Source organism: Epinephelus moara, chromosome 17 (genome assembly GCF_006386435.1).
Source record: "Epinephelus moara isolate mb chromosome 17, YSFRI_EMoa_1.0, whole genome shotgun sequence".
In the NCBI taxonomy this organism is placed as follows: domain Eukaryota; kingdom Metazoa; phylum Chordata; class Actinopteri; order Perciformes; family Serranidae; genus Epinephelus; species Epinephelus moara.
The window spans coordinates 18,125,593-18,152,358 of NC_065522.1; the positions used below are offsets into that span (position 1 = coordinate 18,125,593).

At 42.9% G+C, this 26,766-nt stretch overlaps 2 protein-coding genes across 4 annotated transcripts; one reads left to right on the forward strand and one right to left on the reverse strand.

Moving 5' to 3' along the window:
* The first annotated feature begins 860 nt into the window (after positions 1 to 860).
* LOC126404416 (uncharacterized) lies at positions 861 to 5,434 on the forward strand. The gene is made up of 2 exons (XM_050067615.1): positions 861 to 1,695; positions 4,535 to 5,434. The coding sequence occupies exons 1-2, from the start codon at positions 1,387 to 1,389 to the stop codon at positions 5,408 to 5,410; spliced, it is 1,185 nt and encodes a 394-aa protein (XP_049923572.1). The 5' UTR covers positions 861 to 1,386; the 3' UTR covers positions 5,411 to 5,434.
* A 189-nt stretch (positions 5,435 to 5,623) lies between these two features.
* arhgef15b (Rho guanine nucleotide exchange factor 15b) lies at positions 5,624 to 26,752 on the reverse strand. Of its 3 annotated transcripts, none has more exons than XM_050067613.1 (16): positions 26,451 to 26,752; positions 20,838 to 21,374; positions 17,501 to 18,511; positions 17,335 to 17,386; positions 15,674 to 15,741; positions 15,256 to 15,524; positions 14,599 to 14,759; positions 14,209 to 14,361; positions 13,855 to 13,984; positions 11,066 to 11,140; positions 9,797 to 9,889; positions 9,522 to 9,676; positions 7,802 to 7,969; positions 7,476 to 7,561; positions 7,254 to 7,358; positions 5,624 to 6,757 (listed from the first exon to the last, which is right to left on the reverse strand). In XM_050067613.1, exons 2-16 carry the CDS (start codon positions 21,268 to 21,270, stop codon positions 6,588 to 6,590), a joined length of 3,129 nt encoding a protein of 1,042 aa, XP_049923570.1. In that variant the 5' UTR covers positions 21,271 to 21,374; positions 26,451 to 26,752; the 3' UTR covers positions 5,624 to 6,587. The 3 variants fall into 3 exon arrangements, with proteins under 3 accessions (XP_049923570.1, XP_049923569.1, XP_049923571.1); XM_050067612.1 differs by having other exon boundaries at positions 17,335 to 17,389; XM_050067614.1 differs by lacking the exon at positions 5,624 to 6,757 and adding an exon at positions 6,766 to 6,865 and having other exon boundaries at positions 17,335 to 17,389.
* Between the last annotated feature and the right edge of the window lie 14 nt (positions 26,753 to 26,766).

Genomic DNA, 26,766 nt, shown 5'->3' on the forward strand with positions numbered 1-26,766 from the left:
GCTGATGTGGTTACACGGGGTCTGCTGCTGTGAGGCTGGTTGGATGTACTGCCAAATTAATGGAAACAACATTAGAGACGACTTATGGTAGTTCATGGGCAACAGCTTTGGTAGACATTCCTGCAGTCAGCATGCCAATGGCACGCTCTTTTGAAACTTGGGACATCTGTGGCATTATGATTGATCAAACTACTTTAATTGTGACCAGCCCAAGGCACACCTGTGTAGTAATGATGCTGTTCAATCAGCATCTTGATATGCTACACCTGCCGGGTGGATGGGTTGTCTTGGAAAACAAGTGCTAACAAGGATTTTAACAAACTTGCGACCAAATTTTTAAAGAGACAAAAATTTAGATTTTGAGAATACATTCAAATCTATGGGAATAAAGTTGTAAAACTGAGAATAAAGTCGTAACTCTACAAGAATTAAGTAATAGATCTACAAGATTAAAGTAGTTAATCTACGAGATTAAAGTAGTTAATCTACGGGATTAAAGTCGTGAATCTACAAGATTAAAGTTGTGAATCTGCGGAATCAAAATTGTAAATCTACTGGATTAAAGTCATAAATCTATGGTATTAAAGTTGTAAATCTACAGGAATAAAGTCGTAAATCGTAAATCTACAGGAATAAAGTCGTAAATCCAGGGAATAAAGTCGTAAATCTATGAGAATAAAGTTGAAATATAAGATTAAATTCGTAATCTTTGGAGGAAAAAGGCCACAGATTATCACTGGAAAATCGGGTAACATTGTCTAAAAATTGACGAAGGGTGAACAGTGTTGCGGGTGGCAGTAATATAGTTTTAGCAGGACCAAAATAATACTGAAAACTGCCAACAGGATTTCAAGTCATACAACTACAGTTACAATGTCACATAAGGCGTTACCACCCGGAAACTGTTTATTGTATTCATTAATTTCTGCCAGTGGGTCACCAGAAAAATTATCCCCTGGAGGTTGTTGTGTCTAAGATTTTTTGTTCTTTGACATGGCCCTAATCCTTTTTGTAGATTGTATCTGCTGAGTGAGTTAAAAATCTTAGCTCTCTAACTTAAACCTGTGAGAAACAAACAAACTTCTATGTAAGGGAAAAATTCAAATATCTTTATTAGTTTGATAATGGTGAACAGGTAGATAAACGGGGTCTCTTAATCCAACCAGCAGGGGGCGCTAGCTGCTACCAGTTAGCTGCTAATGGCCGTGACAGTTTATTCTGGACTTTCTCCTGACAACATGTGAGGTCGCTACTTTGCCAGTTAATTGACTCTCCTCAAGCTGCTTAATTAAACAAGTCAACCATGAGCTACAGTGAAGGACAATGCGCCGTGAGTTTTCTGTCTAATTCGTCTTTCAGCCCAAAATTTACTGTGACGACACAAACATGGCCCCGTGTTTCTCCTCCAGCAGAGGTCCAGGCAGCCCACCCTGCCTCCTTACTCCAACAGGACCCTGCACCACCCCTCCTTCATGCCTCAGTACATGGCTGCAGCCTTTGCACACCATCACACGGACTTTACGAACCAAACAGGTGAGTCAGTTTTTACCCACATGTCTGTTTTTAAAGTTTCAGCTGAGCGCCCATCCTCTCCTCTCTTCCCCAGTCCATCCCAACATCCCAGCAGAGTTCTTCTACACTGATCCCACCATGGTCTGTGGGAGGAGGATCCCCAACATAGTCAGTGAGCTGAGGGTAAGTAAACTGTTGCCATGGATACCCTCATTCATACCTCCTATAACCTTGGGAGTTAGTTCTTAAAGACAGCATAAACACACACATTCATAAAGCTGAGTGTTGCAGAGATAGAGAATGTGATACAGTTTTGAAAATACAATAGTTAAATGTCATTTTCAGCACCACACATCCAAAGGGAATCAAGACTGGATGAACTACTAACTAATTAATGCAAAAATTAAGAATACAGGTAGTGAAAAGGTCCAGAACCCAGTTGTTATGAAGTAATGTGATCAGATTGGATCAGATCTTTACAGTAAAAAAGGATTCTGAAATCGGATTACATCAGTTTTGGTTTTGATCTGGATCAAATATTCAGCATGTGTTGTTAAAACGTTTCCGTGACTACACCTTCATCAGGCACAGTTTTGTAACAAAGAGAAGCCATCTTAAGTAGGGGTGTCACATTACCCTCTTGCAGTGGAAAGGCGTAAATATCAAACATCAATTTGTGTTACAATCAACAATATTATACATAGAGATAGAGGAATAAAGAAGTAAAAATTACTTCTTGCATACCTTTGATCCAAAAATGGGGATTACTCTGATCCCAGCAGAAAAGGGTGGATTCAGGGTGGAATTCAAGGACAAAATGCAATTAAGCTTTTAAAGTTGTTAAATATATATATACTAGGTGTGGGGGGAAAATCAATACAGTGTTTTTGTGTGGCAATATCGTATTGAGGCACAGATGCCAAGTATCGATTTTTTTATGACATACATTATTAATTTCCATACACAAATTGAACTTTTTGTGGTCCGTTAGAATAATATCAGTTGCTTTTTTCAGTTCACTAGATACATGTTGCTGCAATAATAATGACTAATGTGATAAACAGACCGAAAACTTTATATAACAGATGTTGACAAAGTTTTGTTTGGGGATATAAATTAGCAAATGAGGAAAAAGTAATAAATCACAATACATTGCAGTATATTTTATCCCAATACTCAGCATATTCCAACACATTTAAAATCCCAATAATATTGTATCGTGCCATAAGTATCATGTTAATATCATATGGTGGGGCCTCTTCGCCAAAACATTAAACCACTGACAGATGAAGTGAATACATCGATTATTTTTGTTCCAATGCACTGTTCTACTGGGAAACCTTTGGCCCTGGCATTCATGTAGATGCCACTTGATGCGCTCCACCCACCCGAACACTGTTGCAGACCAAGTATCCCTCCTCATGGCAATGACACTCTCTGATGGCGATGGCCCCCCAGCAGGACAATGCACCGTGCTACACCTCAAAAACTGTTCAGGAATGACCCAAGGAACGTGACAAAGAGCTCAAGGTGTTGAACTGGCCTCCAAATTGCCCAGACTCAAAGGATCCTCTGCCAACGCCCTGATGCCAGACACCACAGGACACCCCCCCAGAGGTCCTGTGTCCATGTCTTGACAAGTCAGAGCCAAGTCTGAACCAAGGAGGTTCCACTGAGGCCAGGTCGATGTCTTGAGCTCTTTGTCACGTTCCTTGGGTCATTCCTGAACAGCTTTCGTAGTGAGGCATTGGGCATTGTCCTGCTGTGGAGGGGGCCACTGCCATTGTGGAGTGCCGTTGCTCGGGGGTGTCTTTGGTCTGCAACGGTGTTCGGTTGAGTGGAGCGTGTCAAGTGGCATCCACATGAATGCCAGGACCAAAGGTTTCTCAGCAGAACATTGCATTGTTACCTTAAGACTTTCAGTACTGTTGGAGCCATATGTTTGATTTGTGTTAAATGTAATATCCCCCCAAGCCACTAGGTGGCTCATGTCACTGGCTGAGGTAGGTCATGGTATTTAATGATGAAACCATGACTGGACTGATGCACTGCACTCCTACTAACTGCAACAGTGGCTACAGCACACTGTAATCAGATGTGATATAAAATACAGTAGCATGTGGTGCTCTGTGCAGTGAGAGTGAACATCATTTTATGGTAAGGGACACTGTAATTTTTTTAATCAAACATTTATTTAGACTGTGAATGTATTGTGCTCAGGTTTAGGTGATGAGGGGGGTCCTGATGTTGTCCTCTGTGACCTTTGGGTGGTGGTGGGTGTAGAGGGTAGAGCTTATAGAGGGGCTCAGACAGAAGAGGACATTTAATAAGATCGGCTCAGTGCTGTCAGACAGAGCTAAGACCCTGACCAGGGGGCTGGAAGGAAATTGAGACCAGGGGGCTGGAAGGAAATTGAGACCAAAGGCAAAAAAAGGGGCAATGTGTTCTGACAGTGAGACATAGAGTCAGCTTTATAGCCTTTAAATTTCAGGGCAAACTATCAAAGACCTGAGATGTTTGTATACTGTAAAGGGATTCACAAAATAATTGGAGAGCAGCACAGAAAAGGAAAGAGCATAAAACAGATGGCGAGGATGGCAAGAAAACAAAAAATGTATTTCTGTAAAAGTAAATATTGCAAACTAGAGTTGTTTGAATGTATGTCATGTTAGTTGTTTAGAAATTAACAGATGTGTAACGCTGCACAAGTCCATACTATTAGCCTAAATCACATACTGGGGTCACAACCAAGCCCCTATAGATCAGATCCCATAGACTGCCAGTGTTTTCTAGGGATGTACACGATCAGTTGACTAGTTGATTAAACACTGCTACCCTTGCTAATCAGCATCAGAAACATTAGTCGGTTAAAAACTTTAATCATTTGGTAAATATGTATTTTCCTAAGAACATTGCTATACACCACCACACACTTCTAGTGGGTCACAAGAGATGATGGAGATATATCGCTTTTGTTGTATTTCTCCAGTAAAACCTCTCCGCCCTCATTTCTCTCCACCAGGCTTTCGATTGCTTCCAGCTCAACACTCCTCCACCAATTATGTCCGCCTGCCTGGCTCCACCAACCTGTCCTGACCCATTCAGATCAGCACCACACCCTACCCGGGATCTGGGCAGCCTCACCTTGAAAATAAACACCCTCCACCCTCAAGTGCAGCCAAACCAAGTCATCGTCCAGCTCACCCAGGAGGAGGACCAGGCCGTCACTAACCTACTGACACTGCACCACCAACAGCCGATACAGAGTGAGGACACCCTTACTGGTCCGCAAATGGACTTTTCCATCTCGTTCCTTCACCCTGAACTTATGGACTCGACGTCAGCTGAAGGAGACTATAACTTTAGTGATGTGCAGTATCCGAAGGAGGCCAGTTTGCAAAGTGAGTTGCAGCAGGGAGGATGTTGGTCGGACACGGAGCTTGAGGCAGCCAACACCCTCTTGAGTTGCTTCAGCGTGATGGAGAAGGACAAAATCTGGGCGCAGAACTGCAATACATCGGCGGTAACACTTCCTGATCCTGTGTCGTACCAGCGTCACGAGGATGCATCAGTGAGCACTGGAACCCAACAAGGATCTGAGACTTTGCCTCCATTAATAACTAATGATTGTACCCAAAACAACGTTGGCTACGTCAGCTTCAGTTGTGCCAGGGAAGATGGAGAACAAGGCTGGGGGGATTTGGGATTTGTGGAGGGAAGGGATGCTGATGTCCATCTGCCAGTTGGCGAGTTGTCACCGTGCTCAGACTCTAAGGTAAAGCGCAGTTTGAGTGCCGCTGGAGATTATTTCGAAGTAAAGGATTGGACGCTCTTAGAGTCTGAGGACGATGCTGTGCATGTACTCTTGAGCCTCGGAGAGACAGGAGCATTGTCTTAAACTTGAGGGTCTTCTCGTCCCAGGGTGAGTTTTTAAGGGACTTTTTCACTACCTCGTTCTCATAATGGAAACGACCAGTTGAGGGTTTTTTGCAGTGGTTTAATCTTTAATGTCTTTGACCCAGTATACCCTGAAATATTGTTTCCCAGTCTACATTTGAGTATTGGTTATTTACTGTATCAGTGTTAGATAAAAATAAACAGTTGAGCCTCGAGCTAAAAAGACACACATTTTTATTAAAAGCACTTCTACTGTTTTTGAAGGAGAGAACCCCCCCCCCACTCATTATTTACAACATATCGTACATTTACAGTCTATCCACAGACGACAACAAGCTGCAGGGGGAGCTACAGTATTATTCCACAACGGCTACTGACACAAGCTAACAAGCTAACGTCATAATGGCAGTACAGCTCAGCCCACATTGACATGCATTTTAAAAGCTCTTGTGCTTGATCCTGATAGAAGTCCCGGTGTGTAGACCTGCGTTCTGAGTTTATTCAAAGGCACTTCCTGATTAGATTTCTTTTAACAGTAACGGTTTGTTACGTGGTGAGATAAATTCCTGTTTCAGTGAAGACGATTCATTTACAGGATTCTTGTATCATAAAAACATGTCATATCTTGTATTCTTGGCCACCATGGTGACACCAGGTTGTTGTGCATGTCAGAAATGAGAGGATCTAACTTGTTTGTGCATGTGACGAGTAGGACACAAGAGGCGTTTGCAGGAACACCCAACTCTTTTCTTCGCAGCAGGTCTGACGTGCACAATCAGGTCTGGCAGTGGCGAGAATGATTGGCATTTCAAATGTGCAGTTTCAGTTTGTGCAGAGCAAAGGTTAACGCAGGGCTACATGCTCACAAGAGGAGGTACACTCAAGATGCTGATATCTGTTATATAATGCATGCATGTTCACATAGTTTCTGTCAGTGCCAGTTGTAAATGATCTACCTCGAGCTCCCAGCTGCTTAAGTGCACACTCACGTACTTGATGACTGCAGGTCTGTTATGACGTCTCATGATCGTCACCCTTCTCCTTTTATCTTTCATTTCCCGGTTATTAGAAACCGACACTTTAACTATAAAGTCCCTGAATAGTCTTTGTACAGAGTTAACTCCTGAAGAGTTTGTATCCATGACAACAACTCAATGTAAACATCCTCCATCCATCGATCAATGAGCGGTGTTGGCCTTGCTGTTGGCGACCAAGCTCGCAGCCTGCATGACTCTGTAGCGCTCTCGGAGGTTTCGCCGCCTCACATGCTCGTTGGTGATCTCTATGACGTTTCCTACGGGGAACCAGCCCTTCTGACCGTCGGACAGGCGGATGCCTTCATAAAAGCCTAGGAGGAAGTAGGAGGAGAGGAAGGGGGGGTGGGAGGAGAACAAACAAGGGAAGATTGGAGGTTTCTGTATCGTTCATGCAGAGAAAGTGAAAACAAATCAATAAACTGCTAAGGTGAGAGGGTTGGAGGATTGAGGCAGTTACGAGGATCGGGTTGTATAAACAAGCAGAGTCAAAGGAAAGGGCATAATGATACAAAGTCATGTCAGTACGTTCGACTTCCACTGTCTGTTCCACATTTTAAACCTTCGTAATCTGCTTAGATCCACAGACACTGATAATGCCAAATATAGAGAAAGTGGAAAAATTAATTTGACGCAAGAACAGATTCATATCACTTTAGTTTCAGCTGCAGTTTTGTTCTGTAAAAGAGGAAATGTTTATAATCCTTTTATGATCTTTTTTTACATGTAACGGTCAGCTTGTTTCCATGACAATCTGAAAAACAAATTAAAAAACAGCTCTTTGGTCCAGGTTTCCCTTCATGTTCTTACCCTCATTGGCTTTGCGGATGACGTTGATGATCTCAGTGGGCTCCAATGTGAGCTCGTCTGCCTGCTGGGCAATGTACTGCTCCACGCACTGCACCTGAGGACAGTCTGACACACACACACACACACACACACACACATAACCGTAAGAAACTTCGGATACAAAACACAAACAACCACAAACTGTAGTTTCACTTTGTGTGCATTGTGTGTGCGTGTCCTCACCCCAGTCCTCGTAAATCACTTCATTGTCGTCTGTGTCTGGGTTGGTGGGGTTGGGGAAAGCTGCCATCCACCTGTGCATGTCTGACCTGTTGACAGAAACAGCTTATGAAATAACAATCAAACAGATTTGCATCACTTTTGTTGCAACATGAAGGTTGTATTTTGGTGAAATGCAAATGGAAAATCGTGTATCAACAATGTCTCATATTGTATTTAAAGCTCCTTTGTGGACATTTTTCATGTGACTGCTGTTGGAATTTGTATTTTATAGTGTATGTAGAGCGTAAGAATAGATTTACTATTCTTAGGTTCTTAGAGCTACTCACTGGGTGGGAGCTTTGAGCAGCCTCTCCATCATGCGTCCCTGGTGGTTTTCCAGCAGCGTGAGGTTGAAGCAGTGTTCGTATGGGCCGCAGCTGCCCCCACTTTCATCTATAGACTGCACCTGCACCAGAGAGCGATGGGCGTGATCCAGTACCACAAAACGCTCTGCACTGTTTCAAGACAAAGAAGGGTGAGTTGTTTTTTTTGTTTTTGTGGATAAAGCAGGAACATATTTGTGATAGTGATAAACAGTGATAAATACTGAAGGTTTATGTATTGAGGTTTATTTTATATGTTCTGTGTCATTGTTTCTTTTCCTATCTGCTGTCTACGTTGCATCAACAGCAGTGTTTGAAATCTACTCTTCTCTTCCTCTCACTTCTCTTTAAGCACTACTTCGTAATACATTTGAGGAAGTTTGGAGTCATTTTGCTAGTGATAACACTCTGTTTAAGAGTCATGATTGCTTTTGCGGTCAGTGGTCACATTGTCCATGGTTAAGGTGGCATTATGAAAGCAGGTGGAGAACTTTCCTCTGCATAGCTTCCAAGAGGACTGGCTGCATTCTTATACAGCCCAAATGTGAAGCACCGTACTGAACAGTGAGATAAGTGGCATTACTTTATATCTATTATTTTCCAGAAGCAGCTTGAGCAAGGCTTACTAGCTTTTTACTGGCAGTAGTTGACCGTTGGGTGCTGATTCAGCTCTGCCTCATGAATTATAGGCAAAGATGCTTAATATTGCAGGGCACAGCGTGCTGGGGCTGATGTTTGACACACATTGTTTTATGTAGGTCATTGTGACGTGAGGAAGTGTTTGGCACAACTTGACTTCTGCAGAAGTTTAAGAGGAACGTGGCTGAAATAAATTTCCCCAGACGAAGACACATTCTGAAGAATTCAGCCTGACAGCAAACAACATTTCAAGCAGCTTCACAAGCACAGACGAGATTCCAATGTTAGATTAAAATCATGGGAGCTTTATCTCGATTGGCGCACCTCCGTGATCTGGATGGTTTGTTGTAACGTGGTCATAAAACTCAATCCGAGCTGTCTTAAATCAGTCTTTCCCTCATCCTCACATTACAACAAAATCAAACATATTTAATACTATCAGTATCACTATTTTAGTGAGAAATCTTAATTTTGAATTGGTTTACCCCTGATTCCCATGGTCTCCTACTACTATTATAACACAGCAAACCAACGGAGGCTAGTAGCGAGTTTAGGCGACAAAATCCAACATGTAAAGTTTGTAGGCAAACACAGTTTATCTTCATTACTAGATGTCGAATTCACAAAAAATACTGTCAGCATATGACGCCTTTAATCTTGTGTTTCTAGAGTTATGTGTGAGTGTGTGACTAAAAGCTCACATTGTCTTAAGATGTGAGAGGGTTTCTTTTCAAAGTCGTCTAGTGTATGGTAGGCATAAGAGTCTACAGCCATGCTATGTTAAACTAGTTATACTAGCTCTAAACAGAAAGTACAGCTGAGTCTGATGGAAATGTCATTTGGTTTGCAGGTATTTGGTCTTAAGCCAAAGGTTGGACGACTTGAAAATGTGGCCTGATGCCTCTAGGGGAAACGTCGGAGGATCACAAAGTCACCAAGTGGTGGACCTACCAGCCTACCCCAAACAAACACATTGCCCTCCCTAGAGCCACGCCACTAGCATGTGTCTCTAACTGGTGTTGAACATCAGTCAGTTCTGCCTCACCCTTTCTTGGCAGCGATGAGGAGCAGATCATTGAAGAGGAAGAGGTAGACGGGGATGAACTTTGCCCTCATGTTGAAGAGAGTTCCTCCTTTGGACATTTCCTGCAGCTCTCCCTTCTTCTCCAAGTATCGTGTCTGGGAGATGATCGGGATAGCCTGGAGAGGAAGACACAAGCAAAGGAAGGACCGTTTAGCTCCTTTACAAAATAAATGTGCAAGTAGTTCAAGTCCAACTAAAATTCTAACAAATAATGCAAATAATGTGTGTAACTTTACCTTGAGCTTGTCAAATTCCAGTGTTTGAGAGACATGAATCAGCTCTTCCATCTGTCTCATCTTTCCCACCTGCGTGTTACACTCGTCGATGATCTACAGGAGATCATAGGAGAGGAAAAAAGAGAAAGAGAAGAGTTGAAATTTGCAACTACCTGCAATGCAGCGGTCTGCAATTATCTGAAAACCTGCCAGTTTACACTAATGCGACTAGAGGAGACAGTGTATTGTCTCCATAGCAACAACTGTACTTCCATTGTAACTTTGAGCCATTTTTCAACCTGGCTCCTGTTTCCCCATGTTTTTGTGTCTAAGTGACAAATGGGAACAACAATATCCAGTATTGAGAGAGAGGGCAAGTGTATGACAACATTACTGAAAGATCCCTAGAGATAAACCTTTTTGTTAAAGAATAAGATCCTTTAGTTTAACCAGAAAGGGCCCCACAATTGCTATCGGCAAAGCCACCAGACTCCATTGAAATAAACAGTGATTTCATCATGTATAGAGTCAGAATATTTTCACATCTAACTGGGTGAATTAAGGTTTTATTTCAGTCAAACCAGAGCTGGTGATTGTTCAGTCAGTGTAAAGACAAGTTGTTTGTTTTATTTTGCTTCTGTTGACTTTGAATGAAGTTTGTTTTACCATGATAAAATTACTGTTTATTTAAATGGAATCTGGTGGCTTTGACGATGGCGATTTCGGGGCGGTTTCTGGTGAAACAAAAAAGATCTTACTCCCTGAGAAAGGTCTGTCTCTATGGGGTTCTTTTGCATGATGTCATCAGACACACAAAAACAATCTGAGCCTGTCAGTGGACGTACACTGCTTGTACATTGCAGCACTCTCGCTCAATACTGGACCAGTTTCAAAAATTGTTTTCAACATTAGTCACTGAAACACACAAACATGGTAAAAGAGGGTCCAGGTTGAAAAACACAGGAGTTACCCTTGAATCTACAGATTATTTTTCTCTCCACACTTACAAACCTCACATTGCCTTCAGCTGTCATTACATAAAACTGGCTGCTCCTCATTGGGAGCATCAGGTTCGTTCCTTACACAAATGTCTCCCTGTTTGAGAAAACTCACACTCTCTTTGTCCTTAGTGACACGTATGACTCACTGTCACTGCGGAGCTCATTCAATAGGAAATCCTTCACTCAGACAATGGCTGACGTCAAATATCCAGAGGCATGCGAAGCACTCGGGAGTCAAATGATATGGATTTGTAGGCAGACAAGAGGGTGAAGAGTGAGGGGCGTTTACCTTCGACACCGAAGCCAAAGACTTGGAGGCTGTCTGCTCCTCATTCGTCCTCTCCTTTGTTCTCTTCAGGATGTTCTGAAACAACAAACAACTTCTTTTCTATTTCTGCAACGGACAAACAGCATCGACAGGATACATTTTTTCCATCTACATGCAAATAAGGTCATGAGGTTGAGCCAAGGTGTGCCCATGTGTTTGCTCGTAGGTCAAGAGGCAGTGACGGGGATCAGGGGAAGATTACGCTGAAATGTTGACATTCCACGAAGCAACACACCGTGATGAAGTCAGACTATTGGCTTTCAATGGCGTGTAGCACGAAAAGAGAAGGGTCAGTTGTACAGAATGTACTGCGGCGATCCGTTCAGACACTTGAGGAAATAATTAAAAGGTTGCAAAGACTAACTGCATTGTGGTCACATACCAGTGACATAACTGTGACACAGACCACTTGAGCTTCTTCCTTAAAGGAGAGGAAAAACACCTGCACACTGACTCAAAACCACAATCTGATTAGTCATTACTACCCTACAAAGATCAAAGATAGCGTGCGGGAATGACTTTTCTACAGATGCTGTTTTCTAGCCAAGCCTTGCATGCACACATGATGTGTATAATTATGTTGTTACTTTTCTACTTCAAAAGATTAACCAACATTTTGGGAAATATCCTCGTTTGGGAGTCAGATGAGAGGACTGGCTACAACTCATATGCCTCTATGTTAGGTATTGAGCTTAACCTAGGAGGCAATTAGCTTAGCTTAGCTTAGCTTAGCTTAGCTTAGCATAAAGACTGGAAACAGGGTACCAAAGCTAGCTACTCTGGCTCTATCCAAAGTTTAAAAAAAATCGATATAAGCCTCTAGCTCAGTGATTAAAATGTTGTGTCTCTGTTGTTTAATCTGTAGAAATTGAAATATAAAAATGCTCAATTGTGGTTTAGCTGGGTGCTTATGACCTGTAGCTATATTTTGGCTAACAGCAGTCAAACACAGAGTCAGGCTACGATACTTGGCAAATTGCTAGATTCATTGAACTATGTCTTAACTATTAAAGTCAGGCTTCTCACACAGTTCTACTAATGAATTTTCCAAAATTTTTCCTTAGATTTTACCCCATTTCCATGACTTTATGGAAGTACTTTAACATGGGTTGGCCTATATAGCAATACAGCTATACATTATTAAACATGCACTTTACTGTTAAATGTATAGATGTTCAGACCATGACACCTATTGATTCATTGAAGTTTGTATATTTGATGAAATCACCAGGTGATGTTAGGCTAAGTGTTGTCTATGTCTATAAATAACCAACCTGTAAATAGCCAGCTGTTTGATCTACAGGCTGAGATTTCGTTGGAGACGACAGCTCAACTGTATGACTGTACTGCAGCAGCCCCCCACTCAAGCTAACGTTAGCTATGCATCAGTAGTAACCAGCACCATTTCAAGATTCACCAAACTGACAGTGAATATTAACGTATCTTATGTGCTTCAAATTTCAGTGTAAAAAGCCTTGGTTAACCTGCAAAAACACAACAGCTTTTCGGAATTTTCATGTTTATTTACTGATTTGACAAAGAGGATACAGCCTTGGCGATGATGCGATGCCGGGCTGGACAATGTGTATCATGTAATACTGGGGACGTTTTAACGGTCACACAACACAACACTAGATTTTAAATTAGTAATACAAGGAACGTATTTTGCAAAACGTTAACACGTGTTTTGGACAATCCATCCATCCATTTTCATCCACTTATCCGGGGCCGGGTTGCGGGGGCAGCAGGCCAAGCAAAGCATCACAGACATCCCTCTCCCCAGCAATGCTTTCCAGCTCCCCCTGGGGGACCCCGAGGCGTTCCCAGGCCAGATGAGATATGTAATCCCTCCAGCGTGCTCTGGGTCTGCCCCGGGGGATCCTACCAGTGGGACGTGCCCGAACCACCTCTAACGGGAGGTGCCCAGGAAGCATCCTGATCAGATCCCCGTATCACCTCAACTGACCCCTTTCGACATGAAGGAGCAGCTCCCTCCACATGTCCGAGCTCCTTACCCTATCTCTAAGGCTGAGTCCAGCTACCCCACAGAGGAAGCTCATTTCAGTTGCTTGTATCCCCAACCTCATTCTTTCGGTCACTACCCAGAGCTCATGATTATAGGTGAGGATTAGGATGTAGATGCTTCGCTTTCGATTTACTGATCCAAAAGCTGTTTTGGACAATGTCTGTTCAAAACGTTTCCGAAACATTTTGCTTACTCGAAGCCATTTCCAGGCCAAAAAGCAGTTTTTCTAATTTGGTTCCATGGGAATCCTGTAAACGGGAAACAGACATCTTTTCAGTCCCCCACCACAGTTTCCCAGTGGTATTATTGTTGGCACCACTGTCGCAAAGACAACCAGTTCGCTTTCCGTTGTCTTCACAGCCTAGCAGCTACCAACGACAGAGGACACATTGCTTTTGTTTTCCACAGTTGTTCCACTGTCTGCCTTTTCCGCCACTAGTGATAGTAACTGCAAAGAACTCACACTTTCGTAACTGTGGATAGCTACGAGAGCTGTCCTCTTGCTGTTTTGATTTTGTAATGGTTGATGCATTCTCTTTGTGATGTAAGTCAGGACTTCATTTTCCTAGGTGACCGTACCTGGTTGCAGTCATTATTCTATAGCCATTACATTGTGTGAACAACATTTACTTAATGATGATAAAGCAAAAAAACATTACCATTGTTCCACTATAAAAACATTTCTACAACAAGATTTAACCAGTGTTCCTGTGATGTTTCTCACCTCAATGAGCATTTTGATGCGTGTTATTCGCTGGAAGGGCAGCAGCAAGAAGGACATGAAAGGCAGCCGCTGGCATTGAGGCGACTCTTGGAGACGAGTGATGACTGAAGCAAACTGAGAGTTGTTCTTCCTGTAGACACACATATATGGTATGTAATGCAGCTGTAAGATTCATATGGTTGTAAAACAGATAAAGGAGAGAGCACGGTGGTTTCAGACGATACAACATCTGACATATAGTTTTCTTGGCATATACAAAATGCTGTCGATAGATACAACGGAGAGAAGGATTTTCCCCAAATTCCCAGAAATCTTAAACTAGTATAATTATAACAACTTTAGAAAATTCCTTACATGAGTGAAGTGTAGGTCTTCTCCTGGTAGATCTGGTTGCGGACGTAGTCGATGTAGGCAGGGAAGTTGTGCTGGGCGTGGTAGTGGATAATGTCACAGATGTCAGGGAAGACCAGGTCCTTGAATATGCGGTCCTCCAGGTCCTTCAAGAACCTGTAGAGTCAGACAGCAAAGGGTTCATCAGACACATAAAACCTTGTTGAACCATGAAGACAAAGACTTACAATGCCTTAACTGACCGTGGCCCGGCCTCAGTTCAGGAAATGACTCATTGCATTTTTCCTTTTCCGTCCTATCTCTTGGTCGTGAGTGACCTCATGCTAGATCAAGTCATAAATCACCTTCCTATTTCCCTTTTCCTTTATCTCCCTCCATCCTGCCATTTCTCACCTCTCGCTGACCTCTCGGACCCTCAGGATGTTGGAGAAGAGGGTTTTCTTGTCTCTGATGATCATCGTCTCCTCCAGCTCCCGGCTGTCCAGGAAGTGTTCGGTCAGGACTCGCAGGGATCGAAGGTAAGAGGCCTCAGATGTCAAAACCTCGAACATACTCTGCCAGGGAAAAAATATTAACTTTAGGCTTAAAATTATACTGTGGTGCATCCTATTCTGCACAGAAAGAGCAGGGCTTCTTTCTATCTGTGGTTTCCTGTATAAAACATTTGCAATAGTTTCCTACTTGGATGAGCAAAAATTCAGGGTTCTTTCTAACACCAGCATTTAAAATATTCCTTGTAAATGCATCACTAATCTGTCACTTCCTGTACTTAGAGGGATTTTTCCACTTGAAAAGTCCTGCCTGATGTTGGAAAGTCGGAGCAGTGACTGTAAAAGCTTTCATGAACTCGGGACAGGAGAGTGAATCGATATTATATTACAGGAGTGAGTGATACCGTGAGGCCAAGTGGACCTTGATTTAAATAAAAATATCACATTATTACTTTAAGATGTGATTTAAAACCTGATACTGCAACTCTCCCCATCTCTCATCATTGATCTCTCCTCAGTACATTAGCCTCTCCCTCCTCTCCTCACATCAGTCCCTCACCTCCTGGTACTTGCACTGCTCAGGGGTGAGCTGCTCCAGCACCCCTGCCTCCCGAACAGCTGGGAGGTCCTGCCACAGTGTGCTCTGGCCCGGCGTTGGAACAGGGCTACTCCTGGGTGCTCCGTTACCAGTTGCAGTTCCAGTCCCTGACTGACGGGCTGTCCAGTCCATGGCGTAGTCCGCACTGGTTTTACTGATGTTGCGACAAACTGTCTGCCGTCGGATCTCCTTGGTGATGACGGTGGCGCGGTACGTCTGGTACAGAGGCTCTAAGGGGACACAGGTCACAAATATTCACAATTGTAGACCCCACAATATAATGGTGATGGCTAACATGACAACATACTGACAATGTGTTTCAGTGGCCTGATTCATCTTTGTCTTTTTATGTTTTGTTTGTTACAGGTGTCAGCCTTACCATCCTGCAGCCGGGACTCCCAGTTGAACGAGGACTCCCTCCTGAGGGAGCCGCTCCTGACTGGACGCCTGAAACAAAATAGTGAATGACAAAGTTAATGACTCCTCCGTACACACAACAACACCAGTCTTCACTTAAAGGATATGACCGATTCTATGTTTTTCTTCTTGTCAACATATCCCATAAAAAGCCAAAACCAACAAGGTGTCAACTGCATCTCTTAATACTACCCAACGTCTGTACTCTGACTGTGGCTCTCAGCCCATTTCTTCCAAATTGAGACTTGAAGGGAAACATAGCAACTTTTTGTGTCTAAGTGACAAATGAAAACAGTTTTTGAAATTACCCCAATATCGAGAGAGAGCGCTGCAGCTGTAGCAGTCAAACAGGCTGCACTGTTCTTCCAATGGGCAAGTGTGCATACTCAATTTAAGTCCACTAAAAGTTCTTGTTTTGCCACTGACAGGCTCAGATTGTGTCTGATAACATAATGGAAAGGACCCTACAGAGAAATTACAGTTTTTCTGTACCTTTCATTGGTCTGTTTGTCATTGTGACCAAGACTCGCTCAAGGAGAAGTCTCATGAGAGGTGACTTCTTGTGGGAAAAACAACAATGGAAACATTAGTGAGGGTTGGAGACAGGACTACTGGGAAGAGTTTGTTGTGTTGGAGAACAGAAAGTGAAGCTAAGTGTTATCGTAAGAATTTCAAAGTCATGGCTGAAAAGTTGGCTGATGTTTACAATGTGGAAATGTCAGCGAGATTTCAGAACAAGATTTCTCCTTGAGTGAGACTTGGTTGCACACATCAACAAACAGACGGGATGAGTAAAAGGGTCTCTTCCATTATGTTGTCCGGCACTTAGAATAACAATCTCAGTCTGCCAGTGGCAAAAACAAGCTCTTTCAGTGGACGTAAATATACAGTGCAGGGATTACATTGCCGCCTGTTTCTCTACTACGGCTGCAGCAGTCTCTCTTAATACTGGACCAGTTTAAAAAATTGTTGTTTCTAGTAGTCACTTAGACACTAAAACATGGGAAAATATGATCCAGATTACAAAAAAAGTAGGGCCGCCCCCTATTAGTCGACCAAACGTTAGTCCGTGCTCTTGAAAGCTGGCACAAAAAAGCCACGAGAGTAGCATCCAGCGCCCGACCTCACATCTTCCAGGCGGTTAAAGACACGGCATGTGTACGGCCCCTAATTTCCAGGGCTGGTACCTGCAGTTATTCCATAGGCTAGTTAACAACATGTCAGGCAGGAAATCCAAAGTGTGGGATCATTTTGAGAAGGTGAAGGACGAACCCAAGGTGATACGTAAACTCATCTTCATTGGTCGACTACAAACATGACGTATCATCTGAAACATGGAAGTAGCTACATGCCCATTAGCCACTTAGCTTGATTAAAATAAGCTACGGTGCCCATGTTCATGGCATTAAAGAAGCATGTCATCCAGTGCAACAGTGTGGCTCATTGGTGTGTGTTTGGACAATAATGGATTTCTATGACTCAGAGGATTAAGCTACACCAGGCAGACAATACCTGTTAAAAGGATCAGTTCATTGATGGTTTTGGTCTTTTCATGGGATTTTTTTTACAAATAGAAAAACATAAAACATCCTCAGCCTTATCCTTTTAAACAATTGAACTCACGGTTCTTCAGCTGTGTCCTCTCTCTCTCCTTCATTCCCTCCATTCTCCTCTCCTTCTAAAAAGACGAATCCATGTCATCATTGCTTTTGATTACACAGAAAATTAGCACTTTGTAAATCATTCATGTCTCATCAGGCAAAAGTAATAATGTTTGTTCACTACAAACCTTTTTTCGGTGTAAGGGATTGCAGTGAGGCACTGCTGAGCCTCCTGGGGTCTGTCTTTGGCGGTGGAGGTGGGGGTCTGTGAGGGCTGAGTGGGGGTGGAGTGGTGGCCCGCTGGGGGCTCAGCCCGCTGGTAGTAGAGCCGCTGGGGGACGAGGGCCGCAGGGTGCGCCACTCCTCCAGTGTGGGCTGGGGGAGAGGAATGCCGCCACGGTGCACTGGCGTGAGGCTGCGGCTGTCCTGAGCCACAGGCATCCTTGGCGGGATGGCAGGCGGCACGTCCTCTGGGCTGGAGATGGGTTCTATGTTCATCTGAAACTCAGATGTTGGGTCTGAGGTGCTGTAGGAGAGTTTAGACCGGCGGGCTGGTTTGCGCACTTTGATTTGAGGAATTTCCAGGTGTGTAATATCCACTGTGGTCTTTTTAGGAGTGGGGTCAACCACTGGCACCGGAAGTGTGGCCTCATAAATGTTTTCTTCTTCGTTTTGGGTGGGTAAGTTGTGGATATGTGGTGACTGAGCTCGTTTTGGGGGAACAGGGGGGGACTGAGAGCGAGTGACAGCGAGAGAGGTGAGAATAGAGTGAGGGCCGGGGTCCGAACGTCTCCTGTGACCGTCGGCGATCAAAATATCCAAACACTGGTGGAACTTTGCCTTTTCTTGTTTCAACACTTCACCCTCATCGACCACTGACGTCCTGTCCACCTCATCCCCTGCCTCGCTGTCCCCTTCCCCTCCCCTCACTTCCACATCAACCTCCTCCCAATCCTCCACATCCTCTTCCCTCTCCTCTTCCTCATCAGTCTCAACCTCCTGTCCGCCTCCATCCTCCTTCTCCCTGCCCTCATCCGCGTCCACGGGCACCCATATTAGTTTCATGCCAGGCCACTGGAGGTGGCACACACAGCTGCAGCTTGGGTCGCAGCATGGACTGAGAGGCGTGTTTGGACTGTGCTCCGCCTCCACTTCACCTCCCCCAGTTAGCTGAATCTCCACCTCTTTCCCGTCAGGCTCTGCATCGAAAAGAATCAACAAAGATTAACAGATTTGAAATGTTAATGATATTTTAGTCCTACCTAATGTTACTGTTGAAGGAAACACTGAGATGCCTATTTTCCTTCAGGCTAAGCTAACGGGTGTGAATGACCCGTTTCCTGCGCACTGCTTTCCTACATGTGTATCCCCAGATAGGGCAGCTCACTTTCATTAAGAGCTTTTTTTTTCCAGCTACACATGGCACACACTGGACTGTCTAGTCAGCAGTTCATCACTATGCAAATACAGCCCATCTGCAAGTGGTGTCTTCAAATATTCATGGAAAGTTTGGAGCATTTCATGGGGGGGGAAATCCAATATTGACAAAAGGAAATGGAAGAGGTGGAAGAAAGAGAAAGGAGAGAGAGGATGAAGGTTGAAGGGGTCAGTGCGCGAAGACATTAAAGAAGAAAGTCAGTGAGAGATAATGACGGGGTGTTTTGAGGTCAAACTAAATCTTACTATAAACCAACACAGATGTCTTTTTAGAATATATATATTTAAATAAAGATGGATAGAAGATTGAACTTTTTACACTTTTATTTTTTAATGCAACTGCATTAATTCAATAAGAACCTGTGATACTTTCTTTTGTTACTAATGTAGGAGTTGCATTAAAGCTTAATTCCATCTCTGATATAGCTTCAATATCACCAGTAGGGATAAAACCATTAGTCGATTAACTGATCAGTTGATATACAGAAAATAAATTAAAGTGTTTTGATACTGGATTAATCGTTGAAGCAATTTTTCGGCGAACCACTGGCGGTGAATAAACAGGAAACAGCTGATAGCAGGAATTAGAGAGCAGCTAGTAGCAAGAGGGAAACGCAAACCTGAAAGACACTGTAAAAATGAGCAACTGGGGAGACAAGGAATTGCGCGCCCTGCTTGTCCTCGCAAACGAAGAGGCAGCAGGAGACCAGCAGGTGCCGTGTTTAGCAATGTTCAATCACTGGTCTGAGTCTGGCTTTGAAGAGAATGATACAATGGCTTTATTTTCCCATTGAAAATCACTCTCTGACATAAAGGTAAAGCAGTGAAAATACTCAGTGAAAAATAGCATTCACTTCAACTAATATTGATTTTTTTTTTAAGTGGGAATTTACTCAACAGCAGTACATTGCTTTGCTTCCGTGTCGGACTCCAGCCTGCGTCTCCAAACTGGGGATGTGCTGACTGACATCTACTGTTTGATAAGTAACTTAGACAACCTCACTTCAAAAAATCTGAACTATCCCTTTAAAGGCTTCTTGTTGCTCACAGAGAACCAAAACAAAGAAGTGAAAGCACAGTGTACATATATATACCTTGGGAGGGGACACACAAATCTCTATTTAATCAGGTGGCCAATAAAATGTCTTTGGCTTCCTCTTTTGGTGAGTCAGCAAAGGACGTCCCCGTGTCAATGAGATACAGTTTAAAATGGAAAGGTAGTTTCAGTGTGCTCTACTATACGACCATGTAATCACAAACACCATCACGAGGACGAGGAGATAACAGATATAAATGCTTCTGTGTTATTCTCTTTTACTGTAAGTAAGCACAGTGGGCATCACTTCCTGCTTTCACATTACTCAGGAGCATGCACACACACATATACTCCCTCTTGCCAACACACAGAGACGTGATCAGCTGACTGACAGAACCTGTTTACTGCTGTTGGTGCAGCTTAGCCAGCAGCACCACACCTGTCTGTTTTAGAGCTCACGGTCAGAACAATAACCTGACTGCACTGTAGATTAAAATCAATGAATGTACGCACGCACACTCATATGCAAAACCCTGTACTTACACACTTTCTGAATCGTTCATTAAATGTAGTCATGCAAAATTCTCTAAAACTACAATCAGTGCAGTGTCTGTTAAACCGGCCCTGACTTTAGTTACACTGCAGGTTGTGTGAGACTCAGAGGATACAAGGAGTAAAATACGGTTTATAGCTTTATCTGATCTTTGTCCAGCAGACTGCAGACTAAGAGCTGCGATAAGTGTCTGCAATTGTGTGACACATTTTAATTTCATTTTCAAGAAGTCACATGACTAGATGTTTACCATATCAAGCTGAACGAGCTGGAGGAGAACTGCTACCTGCAATTGTTTTAGTGCTACCCTCGCCTTAATGTGTGCATATTTTAAAGATTTGCGGTGAAAATTTGGACACCAGGCATTAAACGTACAGAGCACAGGAAAGTACTGGTGACAGTTATCTATAGTGAAAAACATATATACAAAAAAATACTAAATAAAAAATGAAAAAAGCAGCAGACAGAAACATCAAGACCCAAGTAAAACCCACTGTACCTGATCGACCTCCTGTCGCACTGATGCCATCCTCCTGCTCTCCTCCCTCCGTCTCTTTCTGCTTCTGCAGGATACGACTCCTCTTCAAAGGCAGCGGAGGCGCCTTCTCTCCCTCATTCCCAAGCTGAAGCTGCAGACTGGCGCGGCCCGGTTTGGGCTTCACCGTCGGCGGCCTTTTGGATCGTTTAATTGCTTTTACCTCTGCAGTACCATTGGTGGATTTCTCTCCTTTTTCATTCGACTCCTTCTGGCTAAACTTGTTCACAATCCTTTTGACCTTCCCTCCAGAAAGGCTCGCGCTGCTGCTCCTGTCTCCCAGAGGAGGGGAGCTAGTTTGTGATGATGGTTTTGGGGGGATCTCCGGTCTCGGTTTGGCGTCAGTTTTGAGGGGCACGGGCGACGGGGGCCGCTGGGATGCTTCCTGGACGGACATGGCAGCTGGAGTGTTCTCTTGTATCGGTGTGTTTAACTCCCAGCTCTGACCAATGTGTGGTCAGGCTTTGAGGGCGTAGGTCAATGTTATTGTGTCATCATCACCTGATGGGTGAAGAAAGAGGAAAAGAAAGATTAAAACCAGTTGCATTTGATGCCTTTATTAGATAGTAGAGAGCTAAAAGGGAATGAAGGTAGAAAGAGAGAAAGGTCTAGGAAAGAAGAGATAACGCAGTGAACGCCTTAAACCTCGAGGTCAGTGGTTCTAAACCTTCTCGTCTTGTGACTCCCTTAAAAAGCACAACCCACTTTAATCACAGTCATTTTCTGTAGCCGAACTAAACATTTACACGTGCAATAAACACAACATAATTCAGTATTTCCATTACAGTATAATCCCACAACCAGACTTTGAACTCTGCATTACAATCCCCCACTGTAAGGCCTCATAGGAGACTGAACTTTGCACTGTAAGGAGCCCACTCATTGAGTGAGCACACGTCCCCGCAAAGAAAACAAGAGATAATGCAGAATCAGCTGAGTAGCTGAAGTTGACAGGTCTGTTTACTGCACCACAAAAAGACGCAGTGGAGAGGTATCCAGCCATGACTAGAGAGAATTGATTTTTCCCTGATGTCTCTGTACAACTCCTTCAGTTGTTGTCTATTAATGACTCACAGCTGAAAGGCATGATCTTATTTATTCATTTACTGCCTGGGATGCTGATCAAACACAAGGTTTCGATTTCAGAGAAGGTAGCTGTCAGTGAGAGTCAGCCTATGGAAGCTATTTTCAAATGTAATATTAATACAGCTGGAACGTCTCTGTAAAAGGAAATCAGCTAACATAAATGTCAGTTCTTCTTCGGTCTGCCGTTAATCCATGCGTCATACCTGAACAGAAGCTGACGTTTTAACGGTATCATATGATTCATGACACACTGTTGTAATTCAATTAATAGTTAACCACTGTTTCAATAACTATCTACATCAATAATCACTCCACCCTGTCCACTGGTGCACGAACAGGTTGAATAGCTTCAAGCTCCTCGTAATCTTTCACCTTACAAGCGCTCTGAAAATGTTTGTACGCCCCTTCAATATTTCTTGTGCAGCAACATTGTCTGAGGTCTTTGCATTCTGTAGACGCCCATGTTTTAAAAATATGACCCCTTAGTGTGTGCTGCTATGCCTTACACACAATCAGATCTGATCCAATCCTCCAACACTGACGATTTCCTTATTCAAAGCACTCTAGTCATTCAAATGAAGCAGTCAAATGAGACGCTGCTTTCAGCCAGAAAGCGTCTATAAAAAGAAACGTGATGACAATAAGGTGAAATTTCCATTCTGGGCGACCAAGTGGCCATGCTGCACATTCTTCTGACCATATTTTTTTTTGAAACGTGTGCAACAGCTGATGCAATACCAAACCAAACCGGAGTTACTCATCGTCTGAGTCATGCACAGACCGAGCAGAGATCCAGAGGAATACGTGACGGCACTGCTCTGTGTGAACCTTTGATTTAAACTTTTTGCACGCAGCTGCTTTCATTTAGGATTACTCACACATCATTGGAAGACTGACAAACAATTAACTGATGATTAAAGTAGTGATTATAGTTTGGTTTCACTGATAAGTGTGTAAAATAAAGACAGATGCCTGTCACAGAGACCTATAAGCAGCTGTTAGTCATATGAACCTCATGTATTTATATTTCAGCCACACTAGCAGCATTTCTCTATGGATGTAAACCTTAATGTTCACCTCTTAATATCTCAACAGTTATTTACAAATGCTGAACCAATCACTCAGATCATCAGTCAGTTGATGACAGATATTAAACCAAAAATTATTCTGATGATTGACACTCACTGGTCGCAGCTTCTCAAATGTGAGAATTGCCAGCTTTTCTTGGCTACGCATCGCTGAAAATTTGGACTTTGGAAAAAAAAAAAAAACCTTCTTAACACATCATCCTTGGCTCAGAGAAAATGTGATGAGCATTTTTAACCAAGAGATTAATTGATAGTTAAAATAATTACAAGTAGCAATTCCATTTAGCGCTGCTGATAAAGAATATAAATAAGAATTTGCAGCCTACAGAGTGCTTCAGAGGTGACGTTTTTCTGTCAGCCAAAGCGAAAGTTAGTGTCACCCTGGTTCCCTTGTCAAAAAGCATATGGGATTTTTCCATTGGATTTTGGGTTACTGCCGAAAATAAGCTCTGTGGCAAACAAAGTTTTGTTCGGCAAAATAAGAGGAACTCCACTTTTATGATTTTTGAAGCCTAAATGCAGTCGCCATTAGAAAAAAGCTAACGCTAGGCTAGAAGCAAACTGCACTTCGGTTTCATGACTGTAACGTCACCACCACGACAAAGCTGTAAAGCCATGTTTGGCGGGAGGACTCACTGCAGTCTCATTTAGCTTCTTGTTAGCAACCACCTTTTTAAAGACATATAGCCCCTTTTCCACCAACATTTCCTGGAACTTTCATTTCCAGGTAAAAGAATTCCTGGTAATGTGTGGTTTGCGTTTCAACCGCATCTCAAAGTTACAGAAAATTTAATCAAATCATAGGCTTAAGTTTCTTCAACTTTTCACGAATTTGTTTTTCGGCGTGCACCCTATATTTAGCTCCGCCAGTTTGTCGGCCATTCTTCCATAGACTTGGTCGTTTCGAGGCGCCGATTCGAAGTCCTGCTGAGCCTGGACCTCGTCGTCCGTCCACTTCTCATAGCTTCTCTTCTTTTGCTCCATTTTCCAAATGATCAAAACACAAACGAATTGAAGCTTGTAGAAATAAAATAAAGGTTGCTGCCACACCGGCACGGAAGTGCGGAACGCTGCAAGTGTGAGTTCCACCAATTTGCGTTCTTCATCAAGAATTCCGGGGAATCTGAAAAGTCCTACCCCCCTATTAGGTACTTTTTTCAGGGAAAGTTTTGGATTGAGGGGACGTTTTTTCCCCAGCTAATTTTGGTGGAAACACGCCGAGGTTTTTCAAAATCCCGGGTAAATTATAAAAGTTTTATTTAGTTTTTATTTACGACGTATTTTATGTCATATGACAAAACATTAAAGTCTCTTCAGCTTGTATTAACCACAGACCTTTTTTCAGGCATCTAACCAAAAAAACATGTTCTCCATGAGCACTCTATAATCAATTAATGCTCTTATTACTGAGTTGCTTTATGGGAAACGTAGGAGTATATGTTTCTGGCTGACATCCCAGCCTCTGCTGCATCAATTCTGACCTTTATTTTTTAAATCTCTCTTCTGTAAGTCATCCAACTTTATGCAAGAGCAATACAGTAAAGTGCCCCTTTAATGGAGCATTCACAGAGTGTTCAATGCTTTGTGAAAGATTAAAAGCTGCTCATTTTTCATATGAAGTCGTGACCGTACCACACAACATTTTAAATAAATTAATCAAAAGTAGCGCCTAATACCAGCAGGTGAACAAAAGCACCACAGACAGCAGCTACTTTTTTTGGGGGACGTCTACAGAGTTTTTTCCACAGAAGTAACTTGAGTCAATAACACACGGCCAGTACTTGTTTGTCATTGAGAAGGTGCACCAGCTCGTCGGACCAGTTTGGAAGGGATGTGCACGCTGCACAGTCAGTGAGCTTATAATAAAAAGACAGACAGGGCTTCATGTTTCAGTCTGACGAGAAGATATTTCTGCGCTGACAAATAGCGCGTATTAGGTAATTACAAATGACAGAGCAGGAACGCATGGCATGAAAACTTCAGGAACTAATTAAAAAACGTTGCTCCTTTATAACTGTGCTGCACCAATCTTCATTTTCTAACACAGTTTCTTGATTGTGAGTGCTCAACTTGTTTTATAATCTCAGGCATTGGGAAACATGACATCACCACAGCGATGTGTGTGNGGGGGGGGGGGGGTGGGTGGGTGGGTGGGTGTAATGTAATGTAAGTCTTTCCAGGTTTCAGTTTGGGCCCTCTGGTTATTATCATTGTCCACAGGGTGACATATAAACCTCGAACGGGAGGGTGTGTGTGCACCCACAAAGCACTCATACACACAGTGGGGATAACTCATTTTGATGGTGTGTTAATGGACTTGCAGAAGTTAAAGAATAGACTCGAGGTTACAATTCCCCATTCACTTTCTTTCAGTCAGCCCCCACGAGACTTCTCTTTTGTCTCCCTTTGCTGTATTGACCTGGTTAGTTCAATGGCTACGTCCTCCAGTCTGCTGGACCCTACACACACTCAGGCTGGGTCAGTGGGCCAGTCATTCATTTCGGTAAGTGTGTTTGTCCGGGGAAATCCAATAAATATCAGATATGGTGTGATCCCTTAAATCAGAGCAGCTTGAGAACAATCCTTAAGTGCTTAAAGGGGGCGTCCATTAACACAATGCTCACTCTCTCCGTGTGTGTGTGTGTGTGTGTGTGTGTGTGTGTACAGTATACCATCTGCTCTGGACACTAATGGGTCAATCTGTGTACAAAATGGGTAGGGGGGGCTTTAAGAGAGAGCTACCATTACAGTACATGTGGTGTGTATGGAAGCTCCACGTTGGACAGGAAGAGGGGACGGAAAAGGTGTGTCAGAAAGGAAAACACACACACATACTCACTCATACACACACATACAAGAGGTGGGAATACAGGAAAAAGGAATAAGAATAGATCTGGTTTAATGACATAAGGTGGGACAAGAAAACCCTACCTATACATATGCAAATGTGGACATAAGGTTGTGAAGCTGCCAACTATTGTATAGTAATTATAATAAAAATCGTTTCCCAGCATTGAATTCATAAAGACGAATTAATTGTCAAGGTCAGACTGTCTATAATATGGTCAAAATCAAAGTTTCCCTGCTACTGTCTTATTTGAATCCCTAAAATCGCCTTATATATAAGGTAGTCCTGTGCTGTTACCTACCTACATTAACAAAATATTAAAATATGTCAATATATTTAACTCCATATATTCAATAATAATACCACAGGGGTTTAAATAAATACTTTACAGTAGGATAATGTCAGTACAAAGCTATAAACCTTTTGGCATGTATTACAATGATTTCTCAAGGGAACAGGTGCCTCCAGTCTCAACCATCAACCAAACCGCTCCTGCTAAATCACCATTTATAAACTAATCTCTTTTAAAATATGATTTATATGAAGAAAACTCACCGATTTTAATGAGACATGTCTGACTCCTTCTCCTCAGTAATTCGGCTCTACTGTTGGCAGTCCAACATGGTTAGCTTTGGCAAGAAAAGACGTTTTAGGTTAATATGGGTCCAGGCGCAGGTCGCGCTACTGTAACGTTACTTTAAACTTAACTCGGTAGTTAAATATAGTGTTATTGAAATTATCCGCAGCGTAGAAGAAGCGAACCGGCTCAGTTTCTTATTGTTTCTATGACAGGCTTGTTGTGTGAGGACCCATCATCCCCCTGTTGTTGTCTCCTTTGTTACCAGCAGCATGTATGAGAGGAGAGGACGGG